This window comes from Alnus glutinosa, chromosome 9, assembly GCF_958979055.1.
Source record: "Alnus glutinosa chromosome 9, dhAlnGlut1.1, whole genome shotgun sequence".
Classification (NCBI taxonomy): Eukaryota; Viridiplantae; Streptophyta; class Magnoliopsida; order Fagales; family Betulaceae; genus Alnus; species Alnus glutinosa.
The window spans coordinates 2,767,930-2,791,094 of record NC_084894.1 but is presented as its reverse complement, the minus strand read 5'-3'; the positions used below and the strand labels follow the sequence as shown (position 1 = coordinate 2,791,094).

Sequence of the window (23,165 nt, the reverse complement as noted above, 5' to 3'; positions counted from 1 at the left end):
ACCTCAGATTTGCACACCTGGGCCTCAAAAGTTGAACCAACGTCGAATCGCATTAAAATACACCTTATTGCATACGTTAGCGATCCCAAAACCCGAGATTTTGAATGTGAGATCAAATTTGAAATTTAGAATTTGAAAAAGTGCGGGATTTTTCCAAAGATGACTTCCAAAGGCCTTCGGACCGACACTCTTTGGGTGAAGTAACGACTGAAAAATTGGAACCTTCCCGGTAACATGCATCCGACTCAATTTTGGAATCCGCAGTAAGTTAAGGCTGCTTAATTGTTCCTAAATTCCCTTACGCACAAAATTTGCATAAGAGAATTGGGGGGGTAACTGTTAGGGAAAATATTAGTTTATCAAAGCCCATCAAAATCAGTTGGGCCCAACTAGATCAACCGACCCGACTCGGGTAGACGACTTAGATAACTTGTAACACCCGAGTTCGCGAACATCTCGGGATTACCCGAGATTTAAGGGACACGACGTACGATACATAAGTAGATTGTGCGCCCGAAGTTTCTCCAACAACATGTCACCCATAAAGGATCATGCGCCCGAGATAGGCGGTCATGGAACCCGAAACGTCCTTACGCCCGAGGCCATGTCTTCCTCAACTATCGATCCCCTCACGAACCGGGAACAATCCTAACTGCTCTTCAATCTCTATAAATACCATAATCTCTTTAGATATTGAGGTACATTCTATGCTTCTAAAAATGACTGCGCTCATATTCAAACTATCCTCTGACTTAAGCATCGGAGCGGGATCGTCGGCACCCCCCGACGCAGTGTTTATTATTTTGCAGGTCATGAAGTACAAGGTGAATCATTAGGCCACGTCACCATACTGGAAACTGTATCAACAATATGGAATGAAAAACTAACAAAATTGATATGATTAGAAAGATTTTCGAGAAATACTAGACCTCGTATGAACAATTAGAAGTTTTTAACGAAGCAATTAAAAAATTGCAAGTATATATAATATAACAAGTAATTGTTTTGATCAGAGATGACTTTTCTTTCTTTCTTTTTTTTTTTTTTTTGGATTAAAATTGATAAATAATAATTTTATCATTAATGGTATTATGAAGTTCAACGTTGTAATCTGGTGAGAAGAAATTGGAAAGAAGCAGCTTTGTCGTTTTGGAATTGATAAAATTCAATATTGAAGGCTGCATTGTCAACTCTCCAATGGATTTTCAACATTTCATTAATTAGTTGAAATATTTGAATGCATTATTGCATTATTTGAATACAATTCCCATCATTCACGATATAGGAATGCTAGAACATCTTCTGGTGTTCTCTTGAAATGGTATAGATGTAATTTTTTTGATAAAAAAAAATTATATTTATGCCATCCAAAAGGACATACATATAATTTTTTAATTACATCAATACAATTTCAGGAGAACACCAGGAGATGCTCTAAAATTTTTCTTCCAATAAGATAGCCGCCCTCATTTTATTAAGAGAATAACTTTAATCTGGATGTGTTGTAAACACACTTATTTGTAGCATCGAATAGCAACTGGACATGTTAGCTTGAAACACAAAAGAAGACATACACCAAAAATACCGGATTAGCCCACTGATACAGAGGATACACGTTTCCCTCATCTACATTTCACTGCATCACCCTCCCATGGTTGTTGCCCATTCCACAAACCACTGGATCCACCAAGATCTGCCTCCTCCCCCAAACACTGCTGTTGAAATCAGCCAAAGGACACCAGCCTGCCTCCTCCTAAAGCCTCCTGATCAAGATTTTTCTAAGAAGCCATGCTCCCAAGGATTTTCTCAGCAACCAAGCAGATTGTAGAGATAGAGAGTGAATATGGTGCCTTTTTGTGTTCTCTGGTGACTGGTGTTGTGTTTTGTGTGGATTTCAGCATCGTTTTGTTCTTCCTCTGTCGTGGTGGTGGTTGTTGGCATTGTTTGAGTGTCACCGGAGAATATCCAGGGAGCTCCAGAGAAGAAAACTACCGTTTGGTTGCTAGTATTTACTGTTCCTCATCCAGGATAAGGATATTTGTGATCTAATTCAAGCCAAGTCTTATTGAAAAGTTGACGTTGTAGTAGTAGTTGGTGTCGCTGGCTAGATCTGAGTTCCTGGAGGCCTTTCATGGTGGTTTACGACGCTAACTGAACGTCTCCAGTGTGTAGTGGTCGTTTTTCGATGAGATCTAGATTTCGTCAGCAAGATTCAGGCGAGTTGTTGAGTTTTTGGAGACGAAGGTTTCCGTTTGGCAAAAAGATAGGGTGTTTTCATCTTATTATTTTGTATAGTGTTTTCTGATGTGTCAAAGTTTTAGTGGAGGTTGTAAAAATGATATTTTATGGCCCATCCGTATAGTTGGGGCTTTCTTTTGTAATTTTCAAAAATATCCTACCCAAATTAATTGCTAGCAAGGCAATGCTAGCTGATGACAAGATAGTTGGTTCCGATGGATTTGAAAACCTTCGATATTTGGTTCTCGATGCCTGCTGAGGGCAATTTCTTATATGGCTATCTAAGCTTAAGAAACTAGAATGTCTACATCTATATTCAAATCAGATCACAAGTTCAATCCCTGGTTGGTTGTCAACTCTTCTAAGGTTTTTTTGTTTGTACTTATCTAATAACCTCATTTAAGGTGAATTCCCAAAGGATCTTAATTTTTGCATTGCTGGCATTAATGTCACCAAAGGCTCTAGTAGACAACAATAAATTGGATTTACTAATCTTTGCCACAACAATTACTACCCAATACAATTTTCTCTCAAACATGGGGCCTGTAATTTTTGTTGCAAACAACAGTCTTAGTGGTAACATCCTCATTGAGATTGGTAGCTTGAAGCTGCTCAACGGTCTGGATCTCAGTTGATAGGAACCGGTCCCTTATAGTTAGAAGCCTAATCAACTTCACTTGGGTGAAGCATCCAATCCATGTGATCCTTATCAATTAGTAAATAGGTAGCTAGATAATTATGTTATCTTTATCATTATCTTGGGTAGACTACTCTTATCTTTATATTTGGTTGTTCAACAAATGTTTATCAAGTCCATGAGTCATCAAGTTTATCAAGTGTATGAGTCATCAAGTCAGGTTAGTTTGTTATTAGATTAGTAGGAGTCTATTATTTCTAATAGATTAGTTTGAGTGGATGCTTATCACCACTTGGTGGAGTCGTAGTAGGAATGTTGCGAGCTGTGGTTCAATCCTACAATGCTAGGTTATCTATTTAAAGAATGGAAGTCATAAATAAAAGAAAAAGAAAAGAAATGGACTTTTGTCACGATATTTTCCATTCCATTTTCACATTCCTCCACTATTCATACATTCATCACAAAAACCACAAAAAGCTCTGTGAGACCATTGAATTCGCACGAATGCAGGAGGATGAGTTGACTCACTTGAAAAGGAGTCCATCATGGGAAAGCAATACCACTACGACGATAAGTTCTAAAGCTCCAGGTTCTCAAACCTCTGTCAAAAAACTTTCATGGGAGGAAATGCAGAAAAGAAGGGTACAAGGATTATGTTTCAACTGCAATGAGAGGTTCATGCCGGGGCATCGTTGTGCAGTCCCACATGTTTTCATTATTGAAGCTGATCTAGACGGCGAGTTGGAGCTTGAAAATGTTGAAGAGGCAGACGAAGATGAGAGAACTCGACCTTGAGGACAAGGATCATGTTCAAAGAGGGGCAATTGATAGGAACCGGTCCCTTAAAGTTAGAAGCCTAATCAACTTCACTTGGGTGAAGCATCCAATCCACGTGATCCTTATCAATTAGTAGATAGGTAGCTAGATAATTATGTTATCTTTATCATTATGTTGGGTAGACTACACTTAACTTTATCTTTGGTTGTTCAACAAATGTTTATTAATTCTATGAGTCATCAAGTCACGTTTATCAAGTCTATGAGTCATCAAGTCAGGTTAGTTTGTTATTAGATTAGTAGGAGTCTATTATTTCTAATAGATTAGTTTGAGTGGATGCTTATCACCACTTGATTGAGTCGTAGTAGGAATGTTCCGAACTATGGTTCAATCCTACAATGCTATGTTATCTATTTAAAGAATGGAAGTCATAAATAAAATAAAAGAAAAGAAACAGACTTTTGTCTTGTGGTTTGTTTCTAACCCTAATTGGATTCACTTGGGGTCTGTTTTCAGCCATTAATTAGAGTTCATTATCACCATATTTTCCATTCCATTTTCACATTCCTCCACTATTCATACATTCATCACAAATCCCTTAGGCAACATTCCAGACCAACTATTTGAGCTCATCAACTTGGAACCTCTTTGAAAATCGGTTGTCCGGTGAAATACCAGCATCATTAAGTAGTCTACATTTCTTGTCTTAGTTTAGTGTTGTAAACAACAATTTGTATCAACCAATACTGTCAGGCACTCAGCTCCAGAGCTTTGATGTGTCTGCATATGAGGGCAACCTAGGACTTTGTGGCCCTCACTTCAATACGAGTGTGCCCATATTGTTAGCAACAATGACGACATTCGGGATGAAGACATACTGTGGTTCTTGGTTTCATTATAGGTTTTTTAGGAGTTTGTGGTCCATTATTTTATAGCTATAAGTGGAGAGTTGCATATTTCAAATTCATGGACCACCTAAAAGATAGGTCTATAATCTTCTTCTTTAAAATTGTGTATTGGTCGTATAAGAGTCTGTCATGAATTTGCTTTCTCTACTTTTAATTTGAAATAATTTAAGGTTTTGTTAGTTTTCATATTTTCAATTTTAGTTCAATGGGATCCCATCGTTCCCACCCTTGATAAAACAAAACTATTACGGGGAAAATTATGTAGACTCTCACTGGTTATTATCTAACACATAAAGATTAGAGACGTAGGCCTAATACCATGTTAATTAGTCTTTTATTACAAAATTTTAAGCAGATAAAAAATAATGAATTTAAGCAAAAACAAATAAATGAGGCATCGCTTGGTTCATGGAATAGATACTTGAAATGTAATAATTATTTCTATGGATAGTCATTCTTTTATTTGTATGAGTTTATTTATTCGAATAGTTTTTTTTTCATTGAAATAACTACTTTCTTACAAAAAGGAACATCTATTTCATTCATAAAGGAATAGACTACATTTTTCAGAAAAAAAAAAAAAACACTTATATTATTTTTTATTCTTTCTTAAACATTTTTTAAAAATAAATAAAAAAATTAAAAATTAAAAAGCCTATGTGAATACAGTAGGAGTCGGGGGTGGTCATACCACTCCCAGAACACGTCGTGGTGGACCCCTGATTCTCTTCGAGGGTGGCTTGTCCACCACCGATGGGCTCCGGGGGTAGCTGACCACTCACCATTATTCACGTTTAGTTTTTTTTTTTTTTTTTTTTTTTTTTATATCTATTTATTTTATTTTAAAAAAGAGAAATAATGTGGGTTTTTTTGGTAATTTTGATTAGATTCCAATTAAAGTATATTGTTGTCACCAAACTAAGGATGATGCATAACTATTTCATTCTACTCTCTTTTATTCTTAATAATAACTCTTCCATTTAATTCCTAATGGAATACTTATTACGCATACAAACGAGGCCTAAATATTTAGAATATATCTATTCATAGCCTCTTTTATCAAAATAAATTATTAAATAAAAAACAACATCGGTAAACCATATTAGGTTAATTCACACCCAAAGAGCTTTTACGATTTGACCTAATATATATATGTAGAATAATTGAATATTTTCTAACACAATAATTTTTCAACAGTCATATTTTTAATAGTTATATTTTTAACGGTTGCATTTACTAATGATAAGTATAAATAAAATATCCTTTATAAACAAGTTTCATTTTTCCATTCTCAATCATCCAGAACAAGCAATCCATACTAAAGTCCCAATATCAAACTTGAAACAATTAGCAATCTAAACAATATACCAACTCACTCATATATAGCTAGTTAAGTAAACAAACACCCAAAATTCATTAACTTAACAAATCATCAAACTTCTCAATAAATAGCTTCTATATCCACAAATCAAAAGCCAACCAAACACCCAAAGCACAACATCAAAACCGTCTACTACCTTGGCAAATAACTACAAAAATAAACCGAAACAACTCAAAACTTCTCATCAATTTTAGCTACATACCCAACCCGTTACCATCATCAAACAAATATCAAGAGCCCCAAAACTTCCATTGGAATTGGCCATTCAGCGATTAACACGACAACCAATCCAAATAATCACACCCATCTATAATACCTTAGTCCAACATGAATAATCCTAAGTAATCATCCCCAATTGTCCGTGATTTATAACACACAACAAAGATCTATACCGGAATCGCAAACCCAAAATCACCAAAGAAACTCTTAGAGCCTCTGATTTTGTAAACACAAGCAATCCACAAGTTTCGATTAATCAAAATAAACAGCGGACGAAGTTGCCATCAACCAAACAAATCAAACACAAGCAACCAACAAATTTTGATCCTGAGATTCCCATAAGCCAAACAGAGGACGATGGTCCGGGGTTTCTAAGAGAAGATTAGAAATTTGAAGGGACGCATTCTCTGGTGGCAGTATCGACCTTCTAGCAAACGGTGATACACGAGAGAAAGAAGAAGAAAGCTTAAAGAAACAATAAAATAAAGATACATCCGTGAATAGTTTAACGCCACATGTACCAAAAATTTTAGTTTACATTTTTTTTTTCTTTTATAGATAATCCAATGCAGTAGGTTTTTAAAGTTTTGATTAGCTATTTTAGCCTAAAGGTAAAAATTATTAACCCATTAAGAATGTAAGACCCCATTTGATAAATTTTTTAAGGTCAATTGCTGCACCAATTAAGACCTCAAATCAGTGAATAAAAGAAAAATGGGACCCAGTATTAACGTTGAAAGTGATTTCTTCATAATAATCTGAAAAAAGTTTCATGAATATTAATGCTTTGGCTTGAAAATATGATTTATTAGTGACTTGTCGACTTGACTTGACTATTCTTGTTAAGTAATTTTATTCCAAAAATAATAATAATAATAAAAAAAAAACCTTAGGCTATCTAATTCCACCCGCAGAATTACAGCAAGAGAGTCCGTTGGTTTGTCGTTATCAGAATAAATAAATTGCATAGAACTTTTCAGTGATTCATAGTAAAACTATAAAAGGACCACAACAGTAGTCAGTAGCCGTGGATTTCCAAGTCCGAAAATGATTTTTGGAGTTATAATTAAAAAGGCTTGTTAATTGGACTTCAAGGCAGACTTTATTGAGACAAAGAAAGGCCAGGGCAGAAAAAAAAATGTTGTTTGGCAATACCTATTCCCACTCTCCTTTTTTTTTCTTGGTGACAAAGATGGATCAAGATCATTTATAATTATTTGTCTGAATTGTAAAGAAATTAGGTAGGTAATTGTGAAAAATCACTTATGTAACTCATTTGACTAGATAAAAATTTAGTTGTCCAACCACTTACCCAGTCAGGTGGGTCCCCCTAAGTGGTATCTCATAATCACCTGTTTTAATCGTTTACACTTCAGGCAAATAATTGTAAGCGATCTTAATTGGAGAAAGATTTTCTTTAACCCAATTTATAAATATGTTATGTGTCCACTTACCCGTGACAAGTACATAGTTTTTAAATAACAAGGATAAAGTTAAAAGAGACATTCTTTTTAAATAAAATTTCTAAAAAATATTTTTTATAAAATAAAAATTAGAAAACAAAAAGAAAAAGAAGAAAAAAATGACAAGATTTTTTTAAAAAAGGAAAAAAGCAAAAGCTTCAAAAAAGGTTGTATTTTATTATTTTTGGTGCAGAAGGAAGAGAATACAACTTTAATAGTAAATTAGGGGAGACAATGCAATATGCTCCGTTTGTTTGGACGTAAACTATTTTCTGTATTTTTCGGTGTTTGGGTGCAATAAAAAATAATGGTCAATGAAAATCATTTTCAGTTTGACCGTAAAAGCCTATTTAATTTTTAGAAAACCATCATTTTCTAGATTTAAACTCTTCATTTTTGCATGCACGTTTATGAGAATCCACCACCGCTGGGCAATAGAGTTTGTTGGTAGCCTGAATCTACCGCCAAAGGTTCCCGAATTTTGGTATCTGATTGACGGAATCTGGCAGCACTGGCCGGATTCCTACAAGCCAGGTTTGGGCAAAACAGGCTGAAATCCAGCCAGTGCCAGAATCTGGAAATTTCCGCCGAAATCCACCAGCCGTCGCAGGATTCAGGCAGTACTGTGCCAGATTCTTGTCAATTTGACTGGAATTTTGCCATTTATGCCGGGTTCTGGCCAATCTGATCGGAATCTGGCTAGTAGATCAGAATTTGACGGTACTGTGCCAGATTCTAGCAACCTTCGCCGGAATTTGGCCTTTTTAGGTTAGATTTCGGCGAAACTAGCTGGAATTTGGCCATTGCTGCCGGATTTCGGCCTTCATCACCGGAATCCGGTGAAAGTGGCTGGAATCTCGTTATCGGTGGTTTTCGTCGTTTGTATTTTTTCATAAGAGCCAAACCCCGGAAAATATCTTTCAGGGAAATCATTTTTTTTTTCTAAAAAATAATATCATTATAAATATTTTACGACGAAAACCATTTTATGTTGAAATAAACGGAGGATTAAGATGGTAATTAAAAAGGAGGGCAGAAAGTTTGGTTTTATATACAGTGGAACATTAAAGTTGTTTAGTCACTTCCAACAATGACGTATAGAAAATTGTTTGGATGCGGTAAGCATATTTGCGCAAATGGGAACCATAGTCCACCAGGGAAAGTGAAACGAAACATTTTGACAATTCGTGCCAGAAAGTCATACATGGTTTGGAAGCATGTATGACATTTCGACTTTAAACAAGTGGAGTTAGTGCTAAGAAACTCCATTACTCTTCCATGAAATTATTTCCCCATTGGACTTGCAATTTGAGCAAACTTGAGGTGTACAGAACGATTATAAAATTACGTGTACTTTCGTTTAGGCCTACTTCATAACCATTTTTCTTCTAGTTTGGCATATCAACCAAGAGCCATGCCATATTCAAAGCCTTATCATCTCCTCTTCACCTTGTTTGTCTTTTGTATTTTCTCCACGAATCATGCCAGCAACCAAATAGACCGCCACTCTCTCTTGTCCTTAGCCCTAAACAATACATCTTCTCCTCGACTAAATTGGTCTTCCATTGATTGTTGCCACTGGGAAGGCATCTCTTGTGACCATAAACATCAAATCACCCATATTTGATTACATTCTAAAGGCCTCATTGGGAGTATATCTCCCTCTCTTGAAAACCTCTCACACAGCTCTCCCACCTCAATCTCTCCCACAATTCACTTTCGGGTCCTCTCCCTAAAGGATTGTTTTCGTCCTTAAATCAGCTCAAAGTCCTTGATTTGAGCTACAACCATCTATTTGGAGATCCATTTGGCCGGCCTTCCTCCCTTCAAATTGTTGATATATCTACCAATCACTTCAGCGAGATAATCCAATCTTTATTCCTTCAACGAGCATTGAGGTTGACCGAGCACAATGTTAGCAACAATAATTTCATGGGCCTTATTCCTTCCTTTCTTTGCATCAATTCTTATTTCGTCAGGTTCCTCAATTTCTCCCATAATTATCATAGTGGCCAAATTCCTAGTGGACTAGGGTCATGTTCCAAACTAAAGGGTTTTTGAGTAGGTTTTAATTCTCTCTTAGGATTGCTTCCTCATGATATATACAATGTGACAGGGTTAGAAGAAATCTCCTTACATTCCAATAATCTTTCATGACCTATTAGTAGCGACATTGTGAATCTTACCAAACTCACTAACCTTGAGTTATGTGGCAATAAATTGAGTGGCAAGCTACCTGAGAATAATGGAAAGCTCTCCAAATTAAAGCACTTAATCCTTCATACAAACTCCTTAACAGGTTCTCTACCCCCATCTTTCATGAATTGTACAAATCTCATACAATTAATTTTACGGTTCAATTTTCTTGAAGGAGGGATCTCTACCTTTAATTTCTATTGTCTTCATTAACTTACTGTAGTTGATTTGAGGATTAATTACTTTTCCGGTAATTTTCCGGTTAGCCTTTTCTCATGTAAGTCCTTAATAGCAGTTTGACTCAGCAAAAACCGACTAGAGGGACAAATCCGGCCTGAGGTGGTTCAATTGAAATTCTTGTCCTTCCTTGCACTTGTTGACAATAGGCTAATCAATATCACAGATGCAATCAAGATTTTGATGCGGTGCAAGCCACTCACCATAGTCCTAATTGGTGGAAATTTTCTACACGAGACAATGCCAAGTGATGACAATGTTTTGGGTTCTTGGTGGATTTGAAAATGTCCAAGTTTTGAGTCTTGCTAAAATCCAACTTACTGGTCAATTGCCTACATGGCTATCTAAGCTTAAGAAGCTAGAATATCTAGCTCTACCTATGAATCGTATCACAGGTTTAATTCCCATTTGGTTGTCAACTCTTCAAAGGCTCTTCATTTTAGACTTATCTGATAACCTTATTTCAGGTGAATTCTCGAAACAACTTCGTTCATTGCCAGCATTAATGTCACCAAAGGCTCTAGATAACAACAATTATTTAGATTTACCAATTTTTGTCACAATAGCAAGTACTACTCAATACAATTTTCTCTCAAACCTGCAACCAGTAATATTACTTGGATACAACAGTCTTAGTGGCAAAATCCCCGTTGAGATTAGCCGTTCAAAGATGCTTCATTATCTGAATCTCAGTCATAACAACTTCTCAGGCAACATTCCAGACCAACTGTCTCAGCTCACAAACTTGGAAGGATTGGACCTCTCTGCGAATCAGTTGTTCGGCGAAATTCCTGCATCACTAAGTAGTCTTAACTTCTTGTCTCCTTTTAGTGTTGCAAACAACAATTTGCATGGACCAATACCATCAGGCACTCAGCTCTAGAGCTTTGATGTCTCAGCATATGAGCTGGCCAACCCTGGACTCTGTGGCCTCCCACTTCCACATGAGTGTGCCTATATTGTTAACAACAACAGAGATATTCGGGATGATCGAGGACAATGGGCATAGAATCCCTTGGTTTCCAATTACTGTGGTTCTTGGCTTCATTACAGGCTTTTGGGGAGTTTGTGGTCCATTGGTTATTTGTTATAAGTGGAGAGTTGCATATTTTCGATTCATGGACCACGTAAAAAGATAAGTGTATAATCTTATTCTTTAAAATTGCATATTAGTCGCTCTAGAGTCTATCATTAATTTGGCTTCTCATGTTTAGATTTGAATAATTTATTGTTTTGTTAGTTTTCATATTTTCAATTTGTGTTCATTGTGATGTGAGAGTCAATGTACATTACACTTAGAAAAGATGGAGAAGATTTTCAAATGTGTTGCTGTGAGAGTCAAGTGAGTGACCATGATCAGTGATCACGAATTCTGCTGAAGAGCATATATATATATATATATGAGTCTTTGTCGTACAGCTCTCCACAATACAATGAAATCTGCTGAAGTCAAGCATTTTGCAAATGCACCCTTCTAACCTAGCTAGTCTTAGGTCAACTCTCTATGTCATCCAAGTCTTTAATTCTTGGTCATTTTTCTCTCAATTTTCTCTGAAACCATGGCAAAAAAGACACCAAAGACTTGAGGATTTAGCATCTTAGCTTTAGCCAAGCTCTCTGAACGGGGACCTTTTATTTTTCAGTAATTTTATTCCGAAAAAGATACTAGAATTACAACAAAAGGGGCCGTTAGTTATCAATATATATAATAAATAGGGGTAATTACCTTTTTCCCCCATGAACTACCAAAAAATGCGCAATGCCCCCATGAACTACCAACTTGACCAAAATAGAGTATTCAACTACCAAAGACAACCATTTTCCCCCCTTCCGTCAGTCAAAGGGGTTAAAACAAACGGTCAACGGGTCATGTGCCATTTTATATGGGGGCATGTTGGAAGATGATGGTAGTTCATGGGGGGAAAAGAGGAAGGTGGTGGTAGTTCATAGGGGGAAAAGAGGAAGAAAATGAGGGTAAAACGGCGTGTGACTGACGGAAGGGGGGAAAATGGTTATCTTTGGTAGTTGAATGCTCTATTTTGGTCGAGTTGGTAGTTCATGGGGGCATTGCGCATTTTTTGGTAGTTCATGAGGGGAAAAGGTAATTACCCCTAATAAATAAATAACATATTACTCAAATGAAATGGCTCAAAGCAAATCCACTGGTAAATAAAAACTCGTTAACATCTCATCTCTAACTATACTTGTATTATATAATTTATATTCGCCTAGCTACTTCAATTATCATATAAATAGGAGTCTTTTAATTTGTCTGGAAAATATTATCAAGGAATATGAGCAAAATGTAGTACTTTGTACTTTTCTATAATAGTGGATAAAGATGTCTAATTATTAATACCGAACTACTTGTAAATTATTTGTGTTTATATTTTATTTCCTTTAATTTTCTTTATTATTATGATTTTCTTTAGAATGTTTGTAAGCACATTATGCCAAATATTGGAACAGAATTTTCGTGCTGGAAAGTTATACGAAAGAATCTTGATTTGAAAGGTAAATGTACGTTTCTTTGAATTCTGGTTCCATTGCTTTTCACAAAGCTAGTGGTTACAATGGAAAAACCTCCGGGTCAAATTTTTCGGAAAGTTGTCGTAGGTACTTTGAATGTTGAAATTAAAGCAGGCGCACTTTGAAAGTTGTCGCTGACATTTTGTTTTTGTTTTGCCCGTAAGTTGTCGCTGGCTTATCAGCTAGGGCACACTGTGTGATCAGCCACTGACCCTCCTTTCCTATCACTTTGCTTGGTTCACGCGATTGTTAAGGTATTAAGAGTACCGGTGATAGGCAAACGGTGTAGGCCCAGGAGGGTTCTGAAGCATACATGCTCTTCCAAACCGTACCAGATGAAACTACACGCTAGAATCTTAATCGATCTGTAGCCAAAAACTAAAGACAGTGAACTTGAACACTTTTTCATGAAAATCAACGATAAACTTGATATTTGGTCAAAGTTGTCATCTCCGCATATAACTTACCATTTGGGCAAACTTACAGTCTTACAGATCACAGCTATAAATACAAGGTGTAATTTTAGGACTACTTAATATCCATTTTTCTTCTGGTTTGACATACTAAAGAAGAACCATGCTAGATTTAACGCCTCATCATCTCCTCTTCATTTTGTTTCTCTTTGGCCTTTTCTCCATGAATCATGCTTGCAATAAAATAGACCGTCACTCTCTCTCGTCTTTAGCCTTCAACAATATGTCTTCTCCTCCACTAAATTGGTCTTCCATTGATTGTTGCCGGTGGGAAGGCATTTCTTGTGATCATAAACGTCAAGTCACCCATATTTGGTTACCTTCTAAAGGCCTCACTGGGAGTATATCTTCCTCTCTTGGAAACCTCACACAGCTCTCCCACCTCAATCTCTCTCACAATTCTCTTTCAGGGCCTCTCCCTAAGGGATTGTTTTTGTCCTTGAATCAACTCAAGGTCCTTGATTTGAGCTACAACCATCTAGTTGGAGATATATCTGGCTGGCCTGCCTCCATTCAAATCGTTAACGTATCTAGCAATCACTTCAGCGAGACACTCCAGTCTTCATCCCTTCAAAGAGCATGGAGGTTAATCGAGCTCAATGCCAGCAACAATAATTTCATCGGCCCTATTCCTTCCTTTCTTTGTGTCAATTCTACCATTGTTAAGCTCCTCGATTTCTCCCATAATCTCCATAGTGGCCATATTCCTAGTGGACTAGGGGCATGTTCCAAATTAAAGGTTTTTCGGGCAGGTTTTAACTCTCTCTTCGGTCCTCTTCCTGATGATATATACAATGCAACAGGGTTAGAAGAAATCTCATTACCTTCCAATGATCTTTCAGGACCCATTAGCAGTGACATTGTGAACCTTGTCAAACTCACCAACCTTGAATTGTATGTCAATAAATTGAGTGGCAAGCTCCCTGAGAATATTGGAAAGCTTTCCAAATTGAAGCACGTGATCCTTCATTCAAACTCCTTAACAGGTTCATTGCCCCCATCTTTGATGAATTGCACAAATCTCACACGATTGATTTTACGGATCAATTTCTTTGAGGGAGACGTGTCTTTCTTCAATTTCTCTGGTCTTCATCAACTTACTGTAATTGACCTTGGGGCCAATAACTTCTCAGGTAGCTTGCCAGTAAGCCTCTACTCATGCAAGTCCCTAATTGCGATCCGACTAGCCCGAAACCAACTAGAGGGACAAGTCCAACCCGAGGTGCTTCAATTGAAATTCTTGTCTTTCATTTCCCTTGCTTACAATAGGCTAACCAATATCACAAACGCAATCGAGATTTTGACTCGTTGCAAGACACTCACAATAGTCCTCCTTGGAAGAAATTTTCTACATGAGGCAATACCAGGTGATGACACTATAGTTGGTTATGATGGATTTGAAAATCTTCGAATTTTGAGTCTTAGTGAATCCCAACTCACAGGTCAATTGCCCATATGGCTATCTAAGCTCAAGAAGGTAGAAGTCTTGAATCTATATTCCAACCGTTTCACGGGTTCAATTCCTAGTTGGTTGTCGACTCTTCCAAGGCTCTTCCAATTGGACCTATCTGATAACCTTATTTCAGGTGAATTCCCAGAACAACTTTGTTCATTGCCAGCATTAGTGTCACCAAAGGCTCCAGATAACAACAGTTATTTGGATTTACCAGTTTTTTACACAATAGCAAGTACTACCCAATACAATTTTCTCTCAAACCTGCGACCATCAATATTACTTGCATTCAACAATCTTAGTGGGAACATCCCCGTTGAGATTGGCCATTTGAAGATGCTTCATCATCTGAATCTCAGTCATAACAATTTCTCAGGCAACATTCCGAACCAATTGTCTCAGCTCACAAACTTGGAAGGATTGGACCTCTCTACGAATCGGTTGTCTGGCGAAATTCCGGCATCACTAAGTAGTCTTAACTTCTTGTCTCGTTTTAGTGTTGCAAACAACAATTTGCATGGACCAATACCATCAGGCACTCAGCTCCAGACCTTTGATATCTTTGCATATGAGGGCAACCCTGGACTCTGTGGGCCCCCACTTCCACATGAGTGTGCCCATATTGTTGGGAACAACAGAGACATTCGGGATGAGGAGAATGGGCATAAAATCCCATGGTTTTCAATTACTGTGGTTCTTGGCTTCACTACAGGTTTTTGGGGAGTTTGTGTTCCATTGGTTATTAGTTATAAGTGGAGAGTTGCGTATTTCCGATTCATGGACCACGTAAAAGATAGGTGTATAATCCTATTCTTCAAAATTGCATATTAGTTGCTTTAGAGTCTGTTTTCAATTGGTTGCTTTACGGTCAGTCATCAATTTTGGTTTCTCAAGTTTCAATTTGAGCAATTTAAGGGAAAGCTTGTTCTATTATTGATACCATGTTGCTTTTTTAGTGGCTGTGTTGGTTTTAGCAGTTGTTGTTTGTATGTAAGTATTGTTGTTAATTATGTTGGTTTGTAGTAGTTGTCTGGTGCAGCAATAGGTTTTGCTGCATTTTGTGTTCTGTTGTAAGTTCTGCTAGTTTGTAGCAGTTCTTGTGTTCGGTGTGTTTCCGGTTGGATGTGTTCAAGTTTTCACTGGAGGGGTGTATTCCTTTTTTGGGTTGTGATTCCCTAGTCCCAACCTGCAATTGTCTATGGGGTTTTGAATTTCGGAATTGAAAAGCTCGCTCTGTTATTTTTGATTCCGGGTAAAATTTGATAAATTCAAGGTTATTCGCCGTAAAGAATTGATTAGGTCGAGGAGAGTTACTACACCTATACCTGATGAAACTATATGCATGATCCTTTGCATTTGGACCACAATGAAACGATTCAAACTGAAATGGTGAATCCAAACGCGTTATCATCTCAAGTTTAGTAGAGCTTTCTAAAGTTATCAAAATAAATAAATGGCTTAACTACTATTCATTTACACATTCTTTGAGCTACCAAGTAGCAACGGTGACCCCCAAGCTCCTTAAATTACCAATTGTTGGTTAAAAAAGCTCTTCAGTTAGCCCAGCTCATTAAAATGGACAGAATCTCATTGTCATGCATAAATGTGCATTTTTTAGACCTAATATGACGATCACATATTTATGTATTCACGATTGCAAACAAACACAACAGTTCCAGAATAGTGGGATTAAAATCTCACTAAGAAAATATTCAAATATCTCGTAATTTCTACTATGGAAGTGAAGCAATGAATAATGATGGTTTCCACTAAAGCAATTGACTTGGAAATACTCTATACATGGCTCTACTTCCTAAATGCCTCTCTTTTGAGCACCAAGAACATCATGTCTTGTTTGGCAAGCAAAGCAAAAAATTTCAACTTTATTTTCACATTTTTTAAAAACAATCAACATCAAAAAATTCAAACTTTTTTTTTTTTTTTTTTTTTTTCACTTTTTGTATCATATCAATAATTTTTTATTACTATTCAAATAAAAAAAATCCACTACAATACAAAACTTTTTCACTTTTCTATATAAATTCTTTTTACTTTATATTGTGTCTACTGCTTTTTACTAACTCAAAAATTATTTTTTCACTATTTTGTTTAATTCACTCCACTTGCCAAACATATCGTTCCTTACTTGTAAATGAGTCATTTTATTCAACTTATTGCACCGGCACCGCCATGATTGATGTGGCGCATGATGGACTTGGTGTCCTATCTTGTGCAGCCTTTTTTGGCTTCTTTCTTGCTCAACCTTCCGACACGGCATGACGAGGTCGGCATCGAGTTTAGTGAGTTGGATGCGGAGTGTAAGAATATTGGATTCTTTATATTAACTTCATATTTTTCTAACTTGAATATGTATATGTACGTGTCATTATAATCAAATCTTAGAAATAAAGTATTCTCACAAATAAGGAAACCAAATTCTAAGATTTGATTATAATGACACGTACATGTCCAGATTCAATTATTGGTTGAGAATATTGTATCTTTATTTATTATTAAATAAATAATAATCAGAAGGAAAGTTCATGGCAATAAGGTTATGGAAGCTTTATCTGAATGTAATCACCAATAACACTGAAGCTATGCAAAAGTGATGCCCATGTTTGCTATTAAACTGCTTTTACAAATTATTTTTGGAGTTATAAGAAGACTTAACTTATTCACACAAAGAACGGGCAGAAAAAGATGGGGATCTTGGAACTAGCTTGGATCTTAGATTTTGTTGTCGCCTATGTGCATGAGAGAATTAATGGGACATGCACGCATGCATATTGCATGGGACATGCCAAGAGGACCAAGACTTTTAGAGTTACAATGGGACGTACGTCAGTTATGAAAACCTCGGTAAAATAAAAAAAAAACTGTTAAGGGAGAGAGACAACAGAGATGACGATGGTTCCATAGCCACGTCAATCTAGCTATTCGCATGCTAAAGGCATCAGGTTCGGTTATGCTCCGTTTTGTTGGACCTAAAATATTTTTTGTATTTAATTTTTGGAACTTGGTGCAATAAAAAATGATGGTCAATAAAAATTATTTTTAATTTGACCGTAAAAGTCTTTTTAATTTTTGAAAAACGATTCACGGTTTGAAAACCGTAAATCATTTTCTGGATTTATACTCTTTATTCTTGCACACACGTTTGTGAGAATTCACCATTGTTGGGCATTGGAGTTTGTTGGTAGGTAGAATCTAACACTGAAGGTCCCCGATTTTTTGTATCCGATTGCTAGAATTTGGCGAAACTGGCTGGATTCCGGCAAAATAGGCCGAAATCATGCCATTTGTGTCGGAATCCCGCCGGCCATTGACGAAATCTCATTACCAATGGTTTTTTGCCATTGATGATTTTTTCGTAAAAGCCAAACGATGAAAATATTTTCAATGAAATCATTTTTTCTGATTTCGTTAAAAATATTTTACGACGAAAACATTTTACGTTGAAACAAATAGATTATTTATTGTTTTATATTTTCATCGTTTTTGCGATCAATTCCCTAAATATTAAAACTCTCAATTTACCAACGACCAGATATATGGAAAGTTATATGGAAAAAAACTTTCTTCCTGGAAAGTTAAACGTGCTTCCAAACCATACCAGTCAAAAAATTAAAAATCAAAAATCAAAAGATGGTGAGCTTTAATACTTTTCGATGAAATTATGGCCCCACTGGACTTGTACAGAAGTTTAGAACTATCACTTGACATGATTATTTATACTTGTCGTTTTAGGATTTTCTCCATGAATCATGCCGGCAACCAAATAGACCGCCACTCTCTCTTGTCCTTAGCCTTCAACCGTACGTCTTCTGCTCCACTAAATTGGTCTTCCGATGATTGTTGCCATTGGGAAGGCATTTCTTGTGATCATAAACGTCAAGTCACCCATATTTGGTAATCTTCTAAAGGCCTCATGCACGGGGAGTATATCTCATTCTCTTGGAAACCTCACATTTATCTCCCACCTCAATCTCTCACAATTCGCTTTGGGGCCCTCTCCCTAAGGGAATTTCGTCTTTGAATCAACTCAAGGTCCTTGATTTGAGCTACAACCATCAATTTGGAGATATATCTAGTTGGCCTGCCTCCATTCAAATTGTTGACATATCTAGTAATCAATTCAGCGAGACAATCTAGTCTTCATCCCTTCAAAGAGCATGGAGGTTGATCAAGCTCAATGTCAGCAACAATAGTTTCATGGGCTTGTGACCTATTCCTTCATTTCCTTGCATTAATTCTTCTTTGGTCAACCTCCTCGATTTCTCCCATAATCATCACAGTGGCCATATTCCTAATGGACTTGGGGCATGTTCCAAACTAAATGTTTTCCAGGCAGGTCTTAACTCTCTCTCAGGACCGCTTCCTGATGATATGTTCAATGCAACAAGGTTAAAAGAAATTTCCTTACCTTCCAATGATCCTTCAGGACCCATTAGTATTGACATCGTGAAACTTACAAAACTCATCGATCTCGAGTTCTATGGAAATGAATTGAGCGGTAAACTCCTTATGAATATCGGAAAGCTCTCCAAGTTAAAGCACCTTCTTCTTGATGGGAACTCCTTAATAGGTTCTTTGCCCCCAACTTTGATGAATTGCACAAATCTTACAAAATTGATTTTACGGTTCAATTTCTTTGAAGGAGACATCTCTACCCTTAATTTCTCTAGTCTCCATCAACTTACTGTAATTGATTTAGGGATTAATAACTTCTCCGGTAACTTGCCAGTTAGTCTTTACTCATGCACGTCCGTAATAGTAGATCGACTGAGCAAAAACCGACTAGAGGGGCAAAACTTGCCTGAGGTAGTTCAATTGAAATTCTTATTTTTCCTTTCAGTTTCTTTCTTTTGGCTAACAAATATCACATGCACAATCAAGATTATGATGTGTTGCAAGACACTCGATCAGTACAGTCCTCCTTGGAAGTAATTTTCTACACGAGGCCATGCTAGGTGATGACACTATAGTTGGTTCCAATGGATTTGAAAATCTTCGATATTTGGATCATGGTGACTACCAACTGAGTGGTGAATTGCCTATATGGCTATCTAAGCTTAAGAAGTTAGAATATCTACATCTAAATTCCAATCGTATCAGGGGTTCAATTCCTAGTTGTTTATCGACTCTTCCAAAGCTCTTTCGTTTAGACTTATTTAATAACCTCATTTCAGGTGAATTTCCAATGGAACTTTGTTCATTGCCAGCATTAGTATCACCAAAGGCTCTAGTAAACAATAATTATTTGGATTTACCATTTTTTTTTTTGAAAAAAAGTATATCAAGTAAACAACAATACAATTTTATCTCAAACATGCGACCAACAATACTTATTGGAAGAAACAATCTTAATGGCAACAACCCCATTGAGATCGGCAATTTGAAGATGCTTCATGGTTTGGATCTTAGTCATAACAATTTCTCAGGCAGCATCCCAGACCAAGTGTCTGAGCTTACAAACTTGGAAATATTAGACCTCTCTGCAAATCGGTTGTTTGGCCAAATACCTTCATCATTGATTAGTCTACATTTCTTGTCTCATTTTAGTGTTGCAAACAACAATTTGCATGGACCAATACTATTAGGACTCAGCTTCAAAGCTTTGATGCCTCTACATATGAGGGTAACCCTGGATTTTGTGGCCCGCCACTTCCACATGAGTGTGCCCATATTGTTAGCAACAACAAAGACTTTCATGATGACGACAATGGGCATAGAATTCCATGATTTCACATTACTGTGGTTCTTGGCTTCATTACATGTTTTTGGAGAGTTTGTGGTCCATTGGTTATAAGTTATAAGTGGAGAGTTGCATATTTTCAATTCATGGACCGCATAAAAGATAGATGTATAATCTTATTCTTTAAAATTGCATATTGGTCGCTTTAGAGTCTGTTATCAATTTGGTCGCTTAAGAGTCTGTCATCAATTTGATTTCTCAAGTTTCAATTCTAATAATCAAAGGTTTTGTCTGTTTTCATATTTTCAATTTTCAATCAATGTGATCCCCATTGTGAAGAAAATTAATTAATCTTAGTTACTTTGTTTGTTTTGCCATTTACCGTTGGTCCGTGGTGAAAAACCACAACTTATTTGGTCAATTGTGACAGCCTCTCGATATTTTTATGTGCGGCATAGTCTCCCTCGCTGAATTTTAGAGTCATTTTGATTCATCCAGTTGCGGAAAATGTGCAATTGGGGATTAGGGCATAATAAACAGAACTTAAGCGGTTGGATGCATAATAAAATAAGGGGATAAATGCAAATTTAGTTTCTATTGTTGGTTTAAATTACAAATCGTTCATGTGCTATAAAAAATAATTTAGAGGTCCTCGGGGCACGCAGAAATAACAATTTAGTCCATGCAGTCAAATTCCATCAAAACACTTGATGAATTCCGTTAGAGTGCCACGTCATCATCAATAGAACAATGACACGTGTCAATCTTAATATAAAAAATATATTAAAAATATAAATACATTCTTAGTGACATTACAAGTGAAGAACCATTCAAATTCCATTCTGCTAGGCTACACTGCCAGTCTGAGCTCACAAACTTGGAAAGACTGAATCTCTTTGCAAATCAGTTGTCCGGCGAAATTCTAGCATAACTAAGTAGTCTACATTTCTTGGCTAAGTTTAGTATTGCAAACAACAATTTGCATGGACCAATGCCATCAGGCACTCAGCTCCAGAGCTTTGATGCCTCTGTATATGAGGGCAATCCTGGACTTTGTGGCCCTCCACTTCCACATGAATATGCCCATATTGTTAGCAACAATAGAGACATTCGGGATGAGGACAATGGATATAGGATTCCATGGTTTCCAATTACTGTGGTTCTTGGCTTCATTATAGGTTTTTGGGGGGTTTGTGGTCCATTGGTTATTAGTTATAAGTGGAGAGTTGCATATTTTCACTTCATAGACCGCGAAAAAGATAGGTTTATAATCTTTTTCTTTAAAATTGCACATTGGTCACTTTAGAGTTTGTTATCAATTAGTCGGTCGCTGTAGAGTCTATCATCAATTTGGTTTCTCAATCATTAATTTGAATAATTTAAGGTTTTGTTAGTTTTCATATTTTCAATTTGAGTTCAATGTGATGACCATTGTGAAGAAAGTTAATTAATCAAGTTGATACATCAAGTTGTGGAAAATGGGCAATTGGGGATTGGAATGTGAAATAAAAGGAGAGAGCACATAATTCTTCAAGAAATGTGAAAACAGAAGAAAACGGCTATACTCAAGAATGTAATTTCACTTATATGCTATAATGCTCTATTATTCTCGACAACAAAAACATACATTGTTAGAATATATTGTGGGATGCGTTGTTTTGGGATTTGATTTTAGCATTAATTATAATTGATTGTAATCTATCAAATCATAATTAAATGCAATTAAATATGATTTTATTTGATCTTTCATATTCTCTCCACCTCCTTATAAATAAGAGCCCTCTTTATTGTAAATTCATCAATTGAATAAGAGAACAATGTAGTCCTTAAGACTTTATCCTATGAACATAAGTCATACATCAATCGAACCACGTAAAATCTATTGTCTTGATTTTATTTTCGCTATTATCATTATTTTTCTATTTGTTCGTCTTTTCTTTCATCCACTACCAGGCAAGTGAGATGGAATGAATTTCAAGTTTTATGTAAGCTTTGCATAATTGGTCTTCCATTACACAAATAAAAAAAAAATATATATATATATATATAAAGTAACTTCTTCCTTCTTTTTCATCTTGTGGAAAGAATTAATCAAATTAAAATATTCAAACCCAACCAAACCCAAGAAAGACTTACGGAATAAAAAACAAAAGAAAATATTCTAAAGTAATTCAGGCAGAGCTAAATTTGTATATACCAGCATAAAATCCTGAATTGTGAGGTGCATTCTACTGTCTAATTTGTACGATGTTCCCAGTTTTTAAATGAGCCAAAATTTTCAACCATTAAAATGGAGAGGACCGACAAGGGGCATCTGATTAGTAGATTGATTGGGTAAATAAATGTAGGTAATGATAGAATATTAGTTAAATGATTAAATTTGTATTTTTTATGAGTTTGTATTTTTTTTGAAGGCTTGGGAGGCGAATGTTCGAACGGTTGAAGCACTAGCTTAGCTTGCCGAAGAATCAAAAGCCAAAGTTAACTTGGTTGAAGAGCTCGCGGAGAGACGAAAGCAGCGTGATGCATTTAAGGCATGGGTATGCGAATCTGAGGCAACATTAGATCGGGTTTTGAATGACTTAACTGAGGCTAATGAAGCTAAAGACCGTTTGGCCACCAGGCTCGATTCCTCGGGCCAAAAGGATGACCATGGATACCGATCTGAACACCACCAGGGTGGAAAAGGAGTTGGATTTGGCAAAAAAGACAGTTTTGTAACATGGCGCCGGGACCTAGCTGGGTCTCTCAGCTTTCATTGGGGATTTTAGAACTTCAAGAATTTAGTTCTCAATCCTTATCAATTCAGCTTCTTGCTTGGGACCGTAAGTTCGACATTCCTACGTGTCCCGAATCGAGGCATCTTGAAAGTCTAGGGGTGGAGTACTTTCCAGTTAGTCTCGGACTAGAGCAAAAAATGCTCGGCATCCTCACAGTGGTCCCTGTTAGTATTTTA

The 23,165-nt window shown here is 36.5% G+C and overlaps 1 protein-coding gene and 2 pseudogenes across 1 annotated transcript; all 3 read left to right on the top strand.

The window, feature by feature from the left end:
- The first annotated feature begins 9,037 nt into the window (after positions 1–9,037).
- Positions 9,038–11,195, top strand: LOC133877690 (receptor-like protein 3; annotated as a pseudogene).
- A 1,960-nt stretch (positions 11,196–13,155) lies between these two features.
- On the top strand, positions 13,156–15,674 carry LOC133876647 (receptor-like protein 2). Its single transcript, XM_062314901.1, has one exon. It carries the CDS (start codon positions 13,162–13,164, stop codon positions 15,340–15,342), a length of 2,181 nt encoding a protein of 726 aa, XP_062170885.1. The 5' UTR covers positions 13,156–13,161; the 3' UTR covers positions 15,343–15,674.
- A 2,516-nt stretch (positions 15,675–18,190) lies between these two features.
- LOC133877689 (receptor-like protein 3) lies at positions 18,191–21,515 on the top strand (annotated as a pseudogene).
- The last annotated feature ends 1,650 nt before the right edge of the window (positions 21,516–23,165 follow it).